Source organism: Micropterus salmoides, unplaced genomic scaffold (assembly GCF_014851395.1).
Source record: "Micropterus salmoides isolate LMB-PRFRI ecotype aquatic unplaced genomic scaffold, ASM1485139v1 Ms_hic_scaffold_14, whole genome shotgun sequence".
NCBI classification, from domain to species: Eukaryota; Metazoa; Chordata; class Actinopteri; order Centrarchiformes; family Centrarchidae; genus Micropterus; species Micropterus salmoides.
In genome coordinates, this window is record NW_024040485.1 from 19,286,218 (window position 1) to 19,299,356 (window position 13,139).

The following is a 13,139-nucleotide window of genomic DNA, read 5'->3' on the forward strand; positions in this document are numbered from 1 at the left end:
TTCTGTCTAGGCCTACAAATACCTCTGCTGTAGCTTACTCGTTGACCCTTGTTACAGGTTGTATCTGCACATATTATGCAGTATAGCTGACTAAGCTGACTGCTTCTGAATGTTAAAGCATTTTGGTCTGTCAACTGTTGAAAGAGGACGTGTGTAGCTAACTGATTACTCCTCAGTCCTTTTTTTGGTGTTTTGCCATACTCACGGTTTTAGAAAATGAGGACTCAGAATGCACAGTGCCTACCAACACGCAGGCCCTACATTTTTCTTGCTTGGAATATGTATGTCTACTTTCAATATGCTAAAAAAGCCTACTGTACCCGTACCCCTCGACAAGATCCACATTTGTACTCCTGTCGTCTGCGCCTCTAAACTTACAAGGTCAGACTCCAGAAAATAATAATAATAATAATGATAATCTTTATTTGTAGAGCACTTTTCAAAAACAAGTTACAAAGTGCTTTAACAAGTGTAAAGACAATAATACCCAAAAAACAATAATACAAAAACAATACAAGATAAAGAAAAGAAAAGACTAAAATACATGTTTAAGATAAATATAAAATTAGTAAAATAGAATAAAATAAAAGGGATAAAAATAAAGTCAAATAAGATCGGGAAAGGCTCTCCTATAAAAGTATGTTTTAAGAAGGAACTTAAAAGAGTTCACTGACCCAGCTGACCTGATTTCCTCAGGCAGGCTGTTCCAGAGCCTCGGGGCCCTGACAGCAAACGCGCTCTGTCCCCTTTAGTTTTCAGTCGAGACTCTGGAACAGACAACAGACCTCTGCCCGAGGATCTCAAGGTACGTGCTGGTGTGTATGGGACTAAAAGGTCAGAAATATAACAAGGCGAGAGGCCATGAAGAGCTATAAAAGTGATCAATAGAATCCATCCATCCATCGTCAACCGCTTATCCTGCGTACAGGGTCGCGGGGGGGCTGGAGCAAATCCCAGCTGACATCGGGCACAAGGCGGGGTACACCCTGGACAGGTCGCCAGTCCATCGCAGGGCCACACATAGACGAACAACCACTCACGCTCACACTCACACCTAAGGACAATTTAGGGTAACCAATCAAACCAATGAACCCACGACCTTCTTGCTGTGAGGCAACAGTGCTAACCACTGCCCATGTGATCAATAGAATTTTGAAGTCAATTCTAAAACATACTGGGAGCCAGTGTAATGAAGCTAAAATAAGAGTAATGTGGTCATATTTCTTGTTGTTCTGGTTAAAAGCCTGGCAGCTGAGTTCTGGACAGTCTGGAGTCGATCAATAGATTTTTGGTCTGTGTGTCCTTAAAAGTTAACATAGATTGAATTTTTGCCATATTTCTTCTTGTCGATAAAAACATGATTGAACAAGCTTTGTGGTTTGCTCCTCGAAATTTAAATTACTCTAAACCAGACACCAAGGTTCTTTGCAACAGGCTTAATGTGATTTACTAGGGAACCAGCAGATGGCAGTCAAATAAGATGTTTTGCCATCTGCTGCGACCCAATGACCAGGATTTCTGTTTTGTCTGAGTTCAGCTAGAGGAAATTATTTGACATCCATTTTTTTAACTTCACAAAGGCAGTTGTTAACTCAGCATTCCAGGGTCTGTGGATCTGACGGGCAAGTATATTTGTGTGTCATCAGCATAAATATGAAAAGAAATGCCATGTTTATGGATAATATGTCCAAGGGGAAGCAGATACAAGGAAAACAAAATGGGTCCTAAGACCAACCCCTGAGGTACACCATATTTAACTGGACAGAATGAAGAGACATAAATTGTTTACAGACACGCAAAACTTCCTATTTGACAGGTAGGATGAAAACCATTCTAGGGCAGTACCAGAGATCCCCACCCAGTGCCTCAGTCTGTCTAACATGATGTTGTGATCAATGGTGTCAAAAGCAGCGCTAAGGTCCAGGAGTACCAGGACTGAGCACATGCCTTCATCAGCAGACATTAAAAGGTCATTGGTGACTTTAAGCAGGGCAGTCTCAGTGCTGTGGTACTTCCTGAAACCAGATTGAAACTTTTCAAATATTTTGTTATTTTCCAGTACAGTGAGCAGCTGTTTGGACACAATTATTTCTAGAATCTTTGCAATAAAAGGCAGTTTGAAAACAGAGATCAAATGAGGCCCAACAGAATCCATTACTTTCAGTAAAAACTTTGTAGGTATTACATCAAGTGGGCTGGAGGACACTCTCATTTGTGATACTGTTTTTAAAAGCTCAGACAAGTCGATGGGATAAAACTGGTTAAAACTCTCTTGTTGCTGGTGAGGGACCTCTGAGTAAGAGGCCGCGGGGGTAATAGAGGCTCTGATTGACACCACCTTATTGGTAAAATAAGATAAAAACAATTCACAGTCATCATTACTTCCAGCTGAGGCACAAGGAGGGGTTGGGTTTACTAGCTGATCCACAGTCTTAAACAGAAACCTGGGGTTGTCTTTATGTGTAGTAATGAGTTCAGAAAAATAGTGTGTTCTCGCATCCTTAACCATGTTATTGTAGTTAATTAATAAATCCTTCAGACTGAGGTAATGGACTTGGAGACTGGATTTTTTCCATCTGCGCTCTGCTTTCCTGCATTCCCTTTTGAGGCTGCGAATGCTGTCATTTATCCAGGGTTGCTTACTAGCTTTAGACGTAGGCCTAACCTTTAGAGGAGCAGTAATATTTAGTGACGACAAGCAGATATGATTGAAGTGATCGACCAGATTGTTGGTGTTAGAATCAGACAGGTGTTGGCTTTGGCTCTGAAAGAATGTGCAAAACTTTGAATCACTTTGTTCATTAAAGATGCGAGAACACACAGAGCTTGGTGAGGCGGCATGAGTAACAGGGGAATCGCAGCTAAAAACAATACATCTGTGGTCAGATATGGTCATGTCCACTAATTCCACAGAGGAAATGCTGACACCCAGGGTAAAAACCAAGTCCAGTGTATGACCACGGTTATGTGTTTGCCCTTTGACATGTTGTTTGAAGTTAAAAGAAGTGGCCATATTTAAAAAGTCAGTTGCATTAACATTGTTGGGGTCATCATCATGAATATTAAAATCGCCACAAAGAACAATTCTGTCATAATTTAAAACCAGAGTAGATAAAAAATTCAGGAAGTTCTGATAAAAATCCTCCAGGCGGTTTTGGGGGGCGATAAATGATAACAAATATGATAGGTTGCAGCCCTCCAACTTTAAGAGTGAGAACTTCAAAGGAGTTAAATTCATCACAGTGTACTTGATGACATTTTAAATTTTTCCTATACACGCTCACTACCCACCACCACAACCACTGACCCTCAGTTGACTAAAACAATCATATTGAGGCGGACACAGTTCAGCTAGCTGGCTATAGTCATTCATTTGCAACCAGGATTCAGTTAAAAACATAAAATCTAGATTTGCAGACAAGATAAAATCATTTAAGATAAAAGTCTTACTTGAAAGTGATCTCACATTGAAGAGAGCCATTTTAAATGAGTTTGTTCTGGGTGCTGGAGTTGGTGCAGTTGTCCTAATCCTTAAGAGATTACTAATATTTCTGTGTGGGATGTGCACATTTCGGTTTACTGGTCTATGCGTGATGATGATAGGAATAGAAGTCTGTGGAACAGCGCTGGGAGCAGACGGCTTTACATGCCAGCAGGTGGAGACAGTTGTTTGTGGCAGTGAGGCAGAGATCTGTTCAGTGACCGGTGGTGTGTCTAGGTGTGCTGCATGAATGATTAGTCATTCACGTAAGTCATGTGTGGACCGCACCACATGCTGTATGTAATATAGCCTGCCTTGTGAGAAGTGGGAGGTACAGTAGGCTATGTTCCCTCAGGGGCATGAACCCAGCTACAGGCACTCTAAAGATCAGGGACAGATGACATGTGTGACAATAAATAGCTATACCTTTTTGTAGAGACCTGCGACTGTAGACCGGTTCTTGTTTCTGACCACGTGCCTTTGACAAGGGCTGACACTTCCATTGTGTCACAATCACATTGAACATTAGTCTTACTTCTGTGCCACCCCTGTACGGCCGCTAGACTGCGCTAAACACCAACTATGTGTAACATCAATTGAAGGAGGTTGTCATTGAAAAAACCTTCTAAAACATGACATCATTGGAGTTTTCATTAACACGTGGTAATTAAACTTTTGATGTTACCATATAGCGTGACTGACTACATGTTAAGCATCTATTTCCGTGTGATTATCTGGAAACAGCTACTTGAGGCAATTCAGGCTGTAGGTTATGACTGAGAGGCCTCAGCTGGGAGCAGCTTGATCTGAATTAGGATTAGCACAAGCTAATAGTTTAATGATATCTGACGCAGTCAAAGGGCTCACTTAGTTTGACGCTTGAGCATCTTTGACACAATGACTAGGGAAAGTAAAAGCGCAGTTTGCAAAGAAGTCACGTCCACCCCTCCCTCTGTTCCTCTCTCCTTTCTCTCTCCCCCTCTCTCTTCTTCTTCTTTCCATCTCCCCTCTATATCTGATTGGTTTTCTCCAAAGACAATTGGAGGCAAAATTTGATATGCTCAATGTCATGGACAGGAATGAGGTTTCACCGGCGTCTGATGCCACCATGAAGAAGAAGGCGGTAGGCAGCAGTGGATGCAGCCGCATCAGCGCTCCCAAGGCTGCCACGTCCAAATGCAAAAGAAGCAACAGCAGCCAGAACTGCTTGGACTCCGGTTCTCCCTGCGCACCGAGTGGTAGGCAGCCCGGCGCGGCCAGCAACGTCGTGATGGACGAGACGGAGGACGGCGAAGAGGAGTCTAAGTTTCAGCATCCGCGGTTGCGCCGTGCCGGGGGGAGCGGCAGTGGCGGAGGTGGAGGAGGAGGAGGCGGCAGTATCAGGATGAAGAACTTTACGCCAGGAGGGGGAGCCGCGTCCTCGGGTTCCAGGAGAAACTCCAACAAGGAGCCCTGCCATACACACGCAGAGGACGCTCCTGCCGCCCCACGGCCCACTGCTACCTCCCGAACCGAGACCCAGACACCTTGTCCGGGCGATGCTGCCCAGCGCACCGAGACCAGCAGAGCATCTGGGGCGGAGGCGTCGGAATCAGCGGTCACGGTAGAGATTTTAAACGCCACAGCAGGTGATGGTTGCAACAGCGCCGGTCCAATTTCCAGCATGAAATGCAACAAAAACGGAGAATGCAGGAGGGACTCGGGTACCGGGAGCCTTCGCTCAATCATCTCCAAGCAGGAGAAGCAGACAGGGGGGTCGGGGAGGGCCGAGGACGGAGGGAGCGCAAAGCGAGGAGCCTGTAACTCGACCACCGCCAGCATGGACGGCTCGATCACACCAGGCGGGTCCTTGACAGGAGGGCACGGAGGAGAAAGCGCAAACCCCGGCGCTACCCCCGTGTCCAGCGGTGTCCCCGAGAAAAAGGACTCCAAGGTGTCCTTCTCTAACGCACCAAGCCGGAAAGCATCGTCCTCACTGCACGGCCCGACTCAGACTCAGCAGCAGCCCAGGAACTCTGTCACTTTCCAGAAGCCGGAGGATGGACCGCCAATTGTGCCCGCCGAGGATGCGGAGCCTCGGGGCAGCCAAGCCAGCTTCATGCAGCGGCAGTTCAGTAGTATGCTGCAGCCTGGAGTCAACAAATTCTCCTTACGCATGTATGGTAGTCAAAAAGCAGTGGAGAGAGAGCAGGAGAGGGTCAAATCAGCTGGAAATTGGATTATCCACCCTTACAGCGATTTCAGGTAAGAGCTGGAGGCTACCATTGGTTGCACGTTGAAAGTCATGAAGGGCCCATATGGTCCTCATTGTCATCTACAACTCACTTTGTAGTGAGTAACCACTCCATGGTAGCACACGCATGGTTATTGTTCAAGGCTATGACTGCTGCTTTTTCATGTCATCCCTTATGATTGAATCTGCAGAGATTTGAATCGATGCATTGCAATGTGCTGCCATTGATCCCCCCAAACAACCTGTTGTCGGGCAGATGGTCTTTAGCAAAGTGTAGACTATCCTTTCAAGGTTGTAAACAAATCCCCCGAGTCTGTATGTACAGTAGCATGTCTGTGGTACCCAGCAAGCCCGGCCTGCTAACACATCTCGACTTGTCAGTACGATCCTGTTTAACAAAGAGAACAACGCTCTGGCTCATTTAAAATGCCACAATTTTCAAAGATCTGTTTAATATTCGTTGTAGTATAAGCTATGCTCTGCAACAAGAGCCGTGCTGACAGAATGTAGGCTGTGTGTATGTGTGCATGCGATGCAGTCAGTAATGGAATGTCACCTTGAGCCAAGTGTGCAAAAACCGCAAGCATGTTCACTGAAGACATATCCGCCTGTACGACTCCCCAAATCCTGTATTTTAATGACGGGTGCTCTCTGTTAATCACGGCTCTAACACTGATAACCCAGATGGACACCCAGCAGTTATTTTGTCATACAAATATTTGCTTATATCTGCGAGCCGAGAAGGCTCCTCCTTGCTTGGGCTTGATGAATTAGCCTACAAGCCTCTTTTTCCCCGACATGTACCAGCCGCTGAATTGCATTTGGGTCAGAAAATCAGTAGGTTTTACTCTCGACTGGGCTGCTTTGTTTCAGCACCACATGGGGTGGACAGCTCCCGTCTAATTTGGAGTCTGCTCGCGCGTCCATTCATGTTTGGCCCATTTGTATCACATAACGCCGAGTCAGTAGACTACTAAATGCTAAACTTGAGACATTCAACAGCAGATATTGGACGGCCACTTTGAGAGACCTTTCTCTACCATGCATACTCCCTCAGCCAAAGCACGAAGTTTTAGCCTACAAGGTCCTCCGTGATGGCATGCAAACGCATAGGTTAAAAAAAGTTGCTTCAAACATTATCATCAACGCGTTTATTGTTGTTGCCGTGGAGTGGAGGAGTCGAGCTTGTTGCATAAGTCGCAGTGTAATGACTCAGCGCTGCACCTGTCCTGCAGAGCTTCCTCTGACGGGCTCAGACCTCACTACTTTTACTCTGTCTGTCCCATTCACCAAACTGCCACATCACTATGGCAGTAATAGCAGGACAGCCTCCTTTTTTGTCTCCATGTGTGGGCTACTGAAAGGTCGATAAGTGCTCCAAATGCAGTCTAGTGAATGGAAACTGGAAACAGCTAAAGAAACTTATTAACATGTTTTTTATCGGCTTTATACTTCATTTCTTTTCCTAATTTTATGAGAGTTGATTGTAAACCTAATTTAGTTTGCTACAGAGACGGTCTGAAAATAACTTCAGTTTGGGGTCTGAGAGATCCTGGCTGTATCTGTGATATTTGTGATATTACTTTTTATGCAGCATGACTCCTCCCAAAGTCTATTTGGATTTATCTTATTGGAGTTTTACAATACTTTGTTCATAAGATGTTTAATTTAAGTAACATCACTATGAAGGCTAACATATGGACTATATAAAATATGCCCGTAAATCCTATAAAGCATGAAATATTTCTGTGCCCAAACATTTGAACAATTAATTGTGCAATTATAGTTCTATCTTTTTATATAGTATTGGGGAAGTGTAAGTAAAGCCATTGTCAGTGAAAGAAGGGTTAAGAAAGGAGGTTGAAAGTTACTTCCATCTTTTAACACATTTCAGTCATCTTTTGATAATTCAAACCTTGAAAATGCAGCCCGAAAAGCACATTAACATCAGCCATGCATATAAAATTATCTTTTTTACTCAATGAGCAGAGGCGATCATAAGAATCATTTTGAACATAAAATGCATGGATAAATTGCTTATGATTAATTACTATAGTATGTGAATCTTGGAAAAAGTAAGTTCAGCAGAATATCTCCCTCCCCTCTTTCCCTGCTTTCTGCATGTTCAGGCAGGCAAAGTGGAGCTCCTGCACTTCGTTCACACTTTTCCATCATGAGTTAGGAAGTCTCTTGTGCCTATCAGCTTTCTACAGCAACTCACTTTTCTTATCTGACTCTAATTTTGTCTTCCCCCCTCTCAATTCCCCCCCTCCTGTACTCTACACACACACACACACACACACACACACACACACACACACACACACACACACACACACACACACACACACACACACGACTGCTAGGTTCTACTGGGATTTCACAATGCTGCTGTTTATGGTGGGCAACCTGATCATCATCCCTGTGGGCATCACCTTCTTCAAGGACGAGACCACTACACCCTGGATCATCTTCAATGTGGTCTCGGACACCTTCTTCCTTATGGACCTGGTGCTCAACTTTCGCACTGGAATCATCATTGAGGACAACTCAGACATCATTTTGGACCCTAAAACTATTAAAATGAAGTACCTAAAAACTTGGTTCATTGTGGACTTTATCTCCTCCATCCCAGTGGATTACATATTCCTCATAGTAGAGAAAGGTATCGACTCAGAGGTGTACAAGACTGCGCGGGCCCTGCGGATCGTTCGCTTTACCAAGATCCTAAGTCTTCTGAGGCTGTTGAGGCTCTCCAGATTAATACGCTACATTCACCAATGGGAAGAGGTAAGAGCATACATTTTTAATGACTGTCCCTCAGTAAATATTATATTAACACTAATCACACAACTCTCAGCCACAGTGGAAGAAACAGCCAGCCATTGATGAAAGGTCATTGATTTGCCTCCAATATGCTGATGTTGGCTCGTGACCAAACCAACAATCTGCCTCTTTGTACCTGCTCCGAGCAGCCTGCTTTCCTCTGCCTGGAGGCTCAATATTAATGTTCTCACCTGCCACCTGGTGAGAAATGTATGATGTCAGCAGGATGTTTGAGCTTTAACAAACTTTACATTCAAATTACTGTTGTCACAAACACACATACACACAAACTCACACAACCCTACCCCTCTGTCTCCTCTTCTGACCCGGCAGTCCCACAGGTGGCATCAGACGGTCTAATAAGCAGCCTATTAACCAGGGCAAACACAGTTAATCAATTAAGGTGCCAGAAGAAGAGTAGGTGGGGTAGAGGGTGACGATAATGTGCAGCACTAGGAGGCTGTTGACTGCGATTATGTGTGTCACTAATTGTTCATTTAAAGGGATCGGAGAGGTTAGGCCAGCTGGCATTTCCTCAGAGGCCTGACTGGCAGACTCTGGATGTGAAGATGGGTGCTGCTGCCAGGTAGATTCCCCGCTTCTTCTAGACTAAACTCAAAGACCCAGTCCTGCCCTTCCTGGCCACTCAGCTTTTCTTTACTCTGTGAGGGATACACTTTGTTGTGGCCCTCTCCAGCCTGTAGTTGGACTTCTTCCTTCCAACGGTGTCATGAGATCACTCGACTTTTCGTTTAGGCCAGTATCGGCAGCCTGGTGTTGGCATTTTGCAGTGGTGAGCAGCGCAGTGAGGCTCGGCTGCTGACTTGACCTTTAGATAATTGGATTTTTGAAGATATGATGCAATGCGCACACATACACACAGTGGCATGTGATGGGAAGTAATACTTGGCATGCATGGAGAATGAGAGCGGAGATGTGGTGGAGAGTGAGAACCTGACACAGGAAATGCCCAGTTTTTATCTCTTTGATGTTATCTATCATAGTTTATTTTGAAAATCCAAGAATCTGAACTACTTTTAGTTCCTGTTAAGTTTCTTGGAGCTGTCCAAGGTGCTGAACATCTCCATCAGCCAGCACAACGCCACTGTGTACAGCAGTTTATCTTATCCATCCTCACAAATATGACAAAATACTCTATTTTGTCAGTTTCTGATTGATAAAAAGTGAGTGAAAAGCCCATAAAGGTTAAAGCGGCAATTAGAAAGATCAGCACATGTGATTCATGTAACAGTCCTTATCACTCCCATCACAGAGTATCACTTCTCCCTCAGCTGCACTGAGTACTAAATGATCTATTTCTCATTCCTTCATAGTAGACTTTATCAGACCTTCCTACCTGTTTTACTATGAAAAGTATTGTAATTTCCACTGATTTAGACTCACTGATTATTATGGTATTAATTGCAGCCATTAAATTGTTAAGCGTCAACAATGAGTGGTTTCTTGAAGTCAGTCAGGTGATATATAATTGGCCTAAGTGACTGTCCAGTGTATCAGAATGATTGATGTGTGAGACGCCATGGACTATCAGTTGTTAAGGATCATGATGGTCCCTGTCCATCACTCTGTGTGTTTGAATGTTTGTATGTGTATGTGCTGACATGTCTGTCTGCGTTGTTAGTGTATCAGTGTGCCTGCAGGCTTGCGTGAGTGTTTTGTGCATGTGACTGGACTCTGCGTGCGTGTGTGCTTCTGATTGATGTCATGTATCTCCGTGTAACAAATGTCTTGCCTGCTCCTGCTGTGTTTGATTTGGGACTGATGGGAACCCATCTCCCCTACTCATTAATCAGACTGGGTATTATCAAAAGGAGACTATGGAGCTGAGTGGGAGGCCAGTCCTGCCACTGAGATGTGAAGTTATGAAAGCCATATTCTCTGAGCTCATGTTCCAAATCCAACATATTCTCTATCTCCACATGTCTCAGCTCAGTTTAAACTCCCCTCCTTGTCTTATTGTCTTACTCCAGATCTTCCATATGACCTATGACCTGGCCAGTGCGGTGATGCGGATCTTTAACTTGATTGGTATGATGCTGCTGCTATGTCACTGGGACGGCTGCCTACAGTTCCTGGTTCCCATGCTGCAGGACTTCCCCTCAGACTGCTGGGTGTCCCTCAACAAGATGGAGGTTTGTGTCAGGGAATCATGTATCAGCGTGTCAAGTTGCACATATCACCCCGGAACTGGATTTCCATCAGGATGTTGTCATCAACAGAGGGAAACCTCAAATCTGTATATGATCTTTTGCATTTGAAAGAGCTTTATTTTATTTTGAAGACCAGAAAATGTTTTGTTGTCAACTGATCTTTATGGCCACAAAATTAAATCGATTGGTAGTTTAGTCTCTTAAAGTATTGGAGCAACATGACTCATCCAACAAAGATGAGCATTTATTAAAGATTGATGAGTCTTCCTTTACAAGGGTAAGCAATAATAAATATACTATAACTCATTTTAACAAGTGTCTACAGCCACACTAGCATCTCTGAGGCTGTATTTTAGGCACATTGGTGCTTTGAGCTGAATGCTAACAGCAGCATGCTAACAAGCTCACAATGATAATGCTAACATGCTGATGTTCAGCAGTTATAATGTCTGTCATGTCAAATATCTTAGTTTGGTGTGTGTGAGTATACTAACATTCGCTATTTAGCACTAAATACAAAAAACCGAAGTACATGTTAAACTAATGACATTCCCATCAGTCTAATATGTACCTTGTACCTTGTATACAGTAAGTACAGATTAGGCTGACTGACAAATAAAATTTTGACCTAATGATGGTGCAAGAAGAAAGGTCGGGGAAACAACATGACAAAAGTCATTAGGATTCACCCTCTGGGCAAAATTTCATGTCAATCCATCCAACAACTGTTAAGATATTTCAGTCTGGATGAAAGTGGTGGACCAACATTTCCATCCCTAGAGTCATGCTGCTGGTGTGTTTAAAAAGGAACGGTCCCCTGGATGGTCTGTGATAGTTTTATATACAGTAAGTTCGATCAATATGGTTCAGTTTGAAAACAGTGCGCCGCACTACTCAGGGAGCCATTACTGTATTATCCTAAGCTGCTGCTGTTGCAATTATGCTAATACTGATTCAGGAGTAAAAGTCAGTATTTCCTTCCAACAAATCAAGAAAATTACTCATATCACCGCTCGCTGCACTAGCATTTAGCCGGTATGGCAGAGAAAACAAGCATAAGATACCAATGAAGAAGCTGTGACAAAGAAAGAGAGAGTGATTTAAACACCTCTAGATCCCTCTGTGCCTCCTCTTCAGCATGGTGGAGTGATGACAGGAAAGATAAAAGGGGAAAACAGAGGGAAGCGGGGGAAATGGCCAGGCAGCTGGGCTCTTTGTTGCCGTGTCTCTCTCAGAGAGATAAAAGCTGGTTGTTTATTGGTCTGTCTCTCAGCCCAGCCTTTTACTGAGTGAGGGGAGACCATACTAACCCAGACAAGAGGCACAGGCCCAAATGGGGTTTTAAATAGATTGGGTCCTGCACCCCGACATTGTCAGGGCCTGCCATGACTACTTGTAAATTTCCGTTTTGAAGTATTTCCTGGATGACAGCACTGCCGCTTGTTTTTTATTGCTGTACAAAAGTAATTTCGATTAAAACAAGTTAATGTGGTGATGAGAATGAATGTCCTCTCTTTTATGTTGGTGAGAGGGAATGTTTGTTTAATGTGTCAAAACGAGACATTCTGCAGTTTTACTGGCGCCGTTTTCTAGAGCTAGACAACACTGACAAAATCATATATTACAATATTGGCTCAGGATCTCAGTATCAATAATGTGAGGAATATTTTGGGTCTGACAGATGTTGCTTTCATGTAATATTTAATCAAAATTAGCTGATGGTGACATGATCACAGAAAAAAGAACTGCTACGTACTAAGGTTGCAAAAGAAGCAGAACAATTTGAAATTCATATCACTCTAAAATCACTCTGGCTAAAAATGCATTTAAGTTCAGAAAGTAGATCTACATTAATCTAAGACAATATAAAAGAAAACATTTAAGCTACATGTACCTCATTGTTACAATAACCAGAATGCAGACATTTAGAGACGTGTGTCCACTGTCCCTGAGACTGACTGTCAACCATATCCTCATTAAGTCTTTGATGTTATGAACTGTAAACAAAACAAAAACAAAAGAAACAACTTGCATTGCCTTAAACTGCATCCTTCTAGTGAAATACACACACACCTCTGAATATAACAAAGAAAATACAGGTAATAATAATAATAATAAAGACTATAAGCAAAATAGAAACAATATAGTAAAGCAGAGTAACATGCTGATGTGCTGAAACAATTAGTCAATAGATAATTGATTAGTAGTCTACAAAAAATGTATCATAAAAAAGTAACTATTTTTAAAATCAATTAATCATTTCAGTCATTTTTTTAAAAATTCAGTAGTTCCTGCTCTTCCATTGTGATAAAGCGACTTTTCTCTGTCTTACATCATTATGTCACTTAATGGAGAATATAATTTGCAGATAAATTGCTAATGAAAATAATCACTGCACTCCCAGATGTAATATCAATACACTGTTATC

The 13,139-nt window shown here is 43.1% G+C and overlaps 1 protein-coding gene across 1 annotated transcript in view; it reads left to right on the forward strand.

Moving 5' to 3' along the window:
* Window positions 1–4,538: 4,538 nt before the first annotated feature.
* Window positions 4,539–13,139, forward strand: part of LOC119902907 (potassium/sodium hyperpolarization-activated cyclic nucleotide-gated channel 2-like) — a 30,370-nt gene continuing 21,769 nt past the window's right edge. Inside the window, exons 1-3 of the mRNA XM_038719298.1 lie at window positions 4,539–5,725; window positions 8,081–8,504; window positions 10,532–10,693. Coding sequence (XP_038575226.1) covers window positions 4,539–5,725; window positions 8,081–8,504; window positions 10,532–10,693 — 1,773 coding nt within the window. The remainder of the gene's footprint in view (window positions 5,726–8,080; window positions 8,505–10,531; window positions 10,694–13,139) is intronic.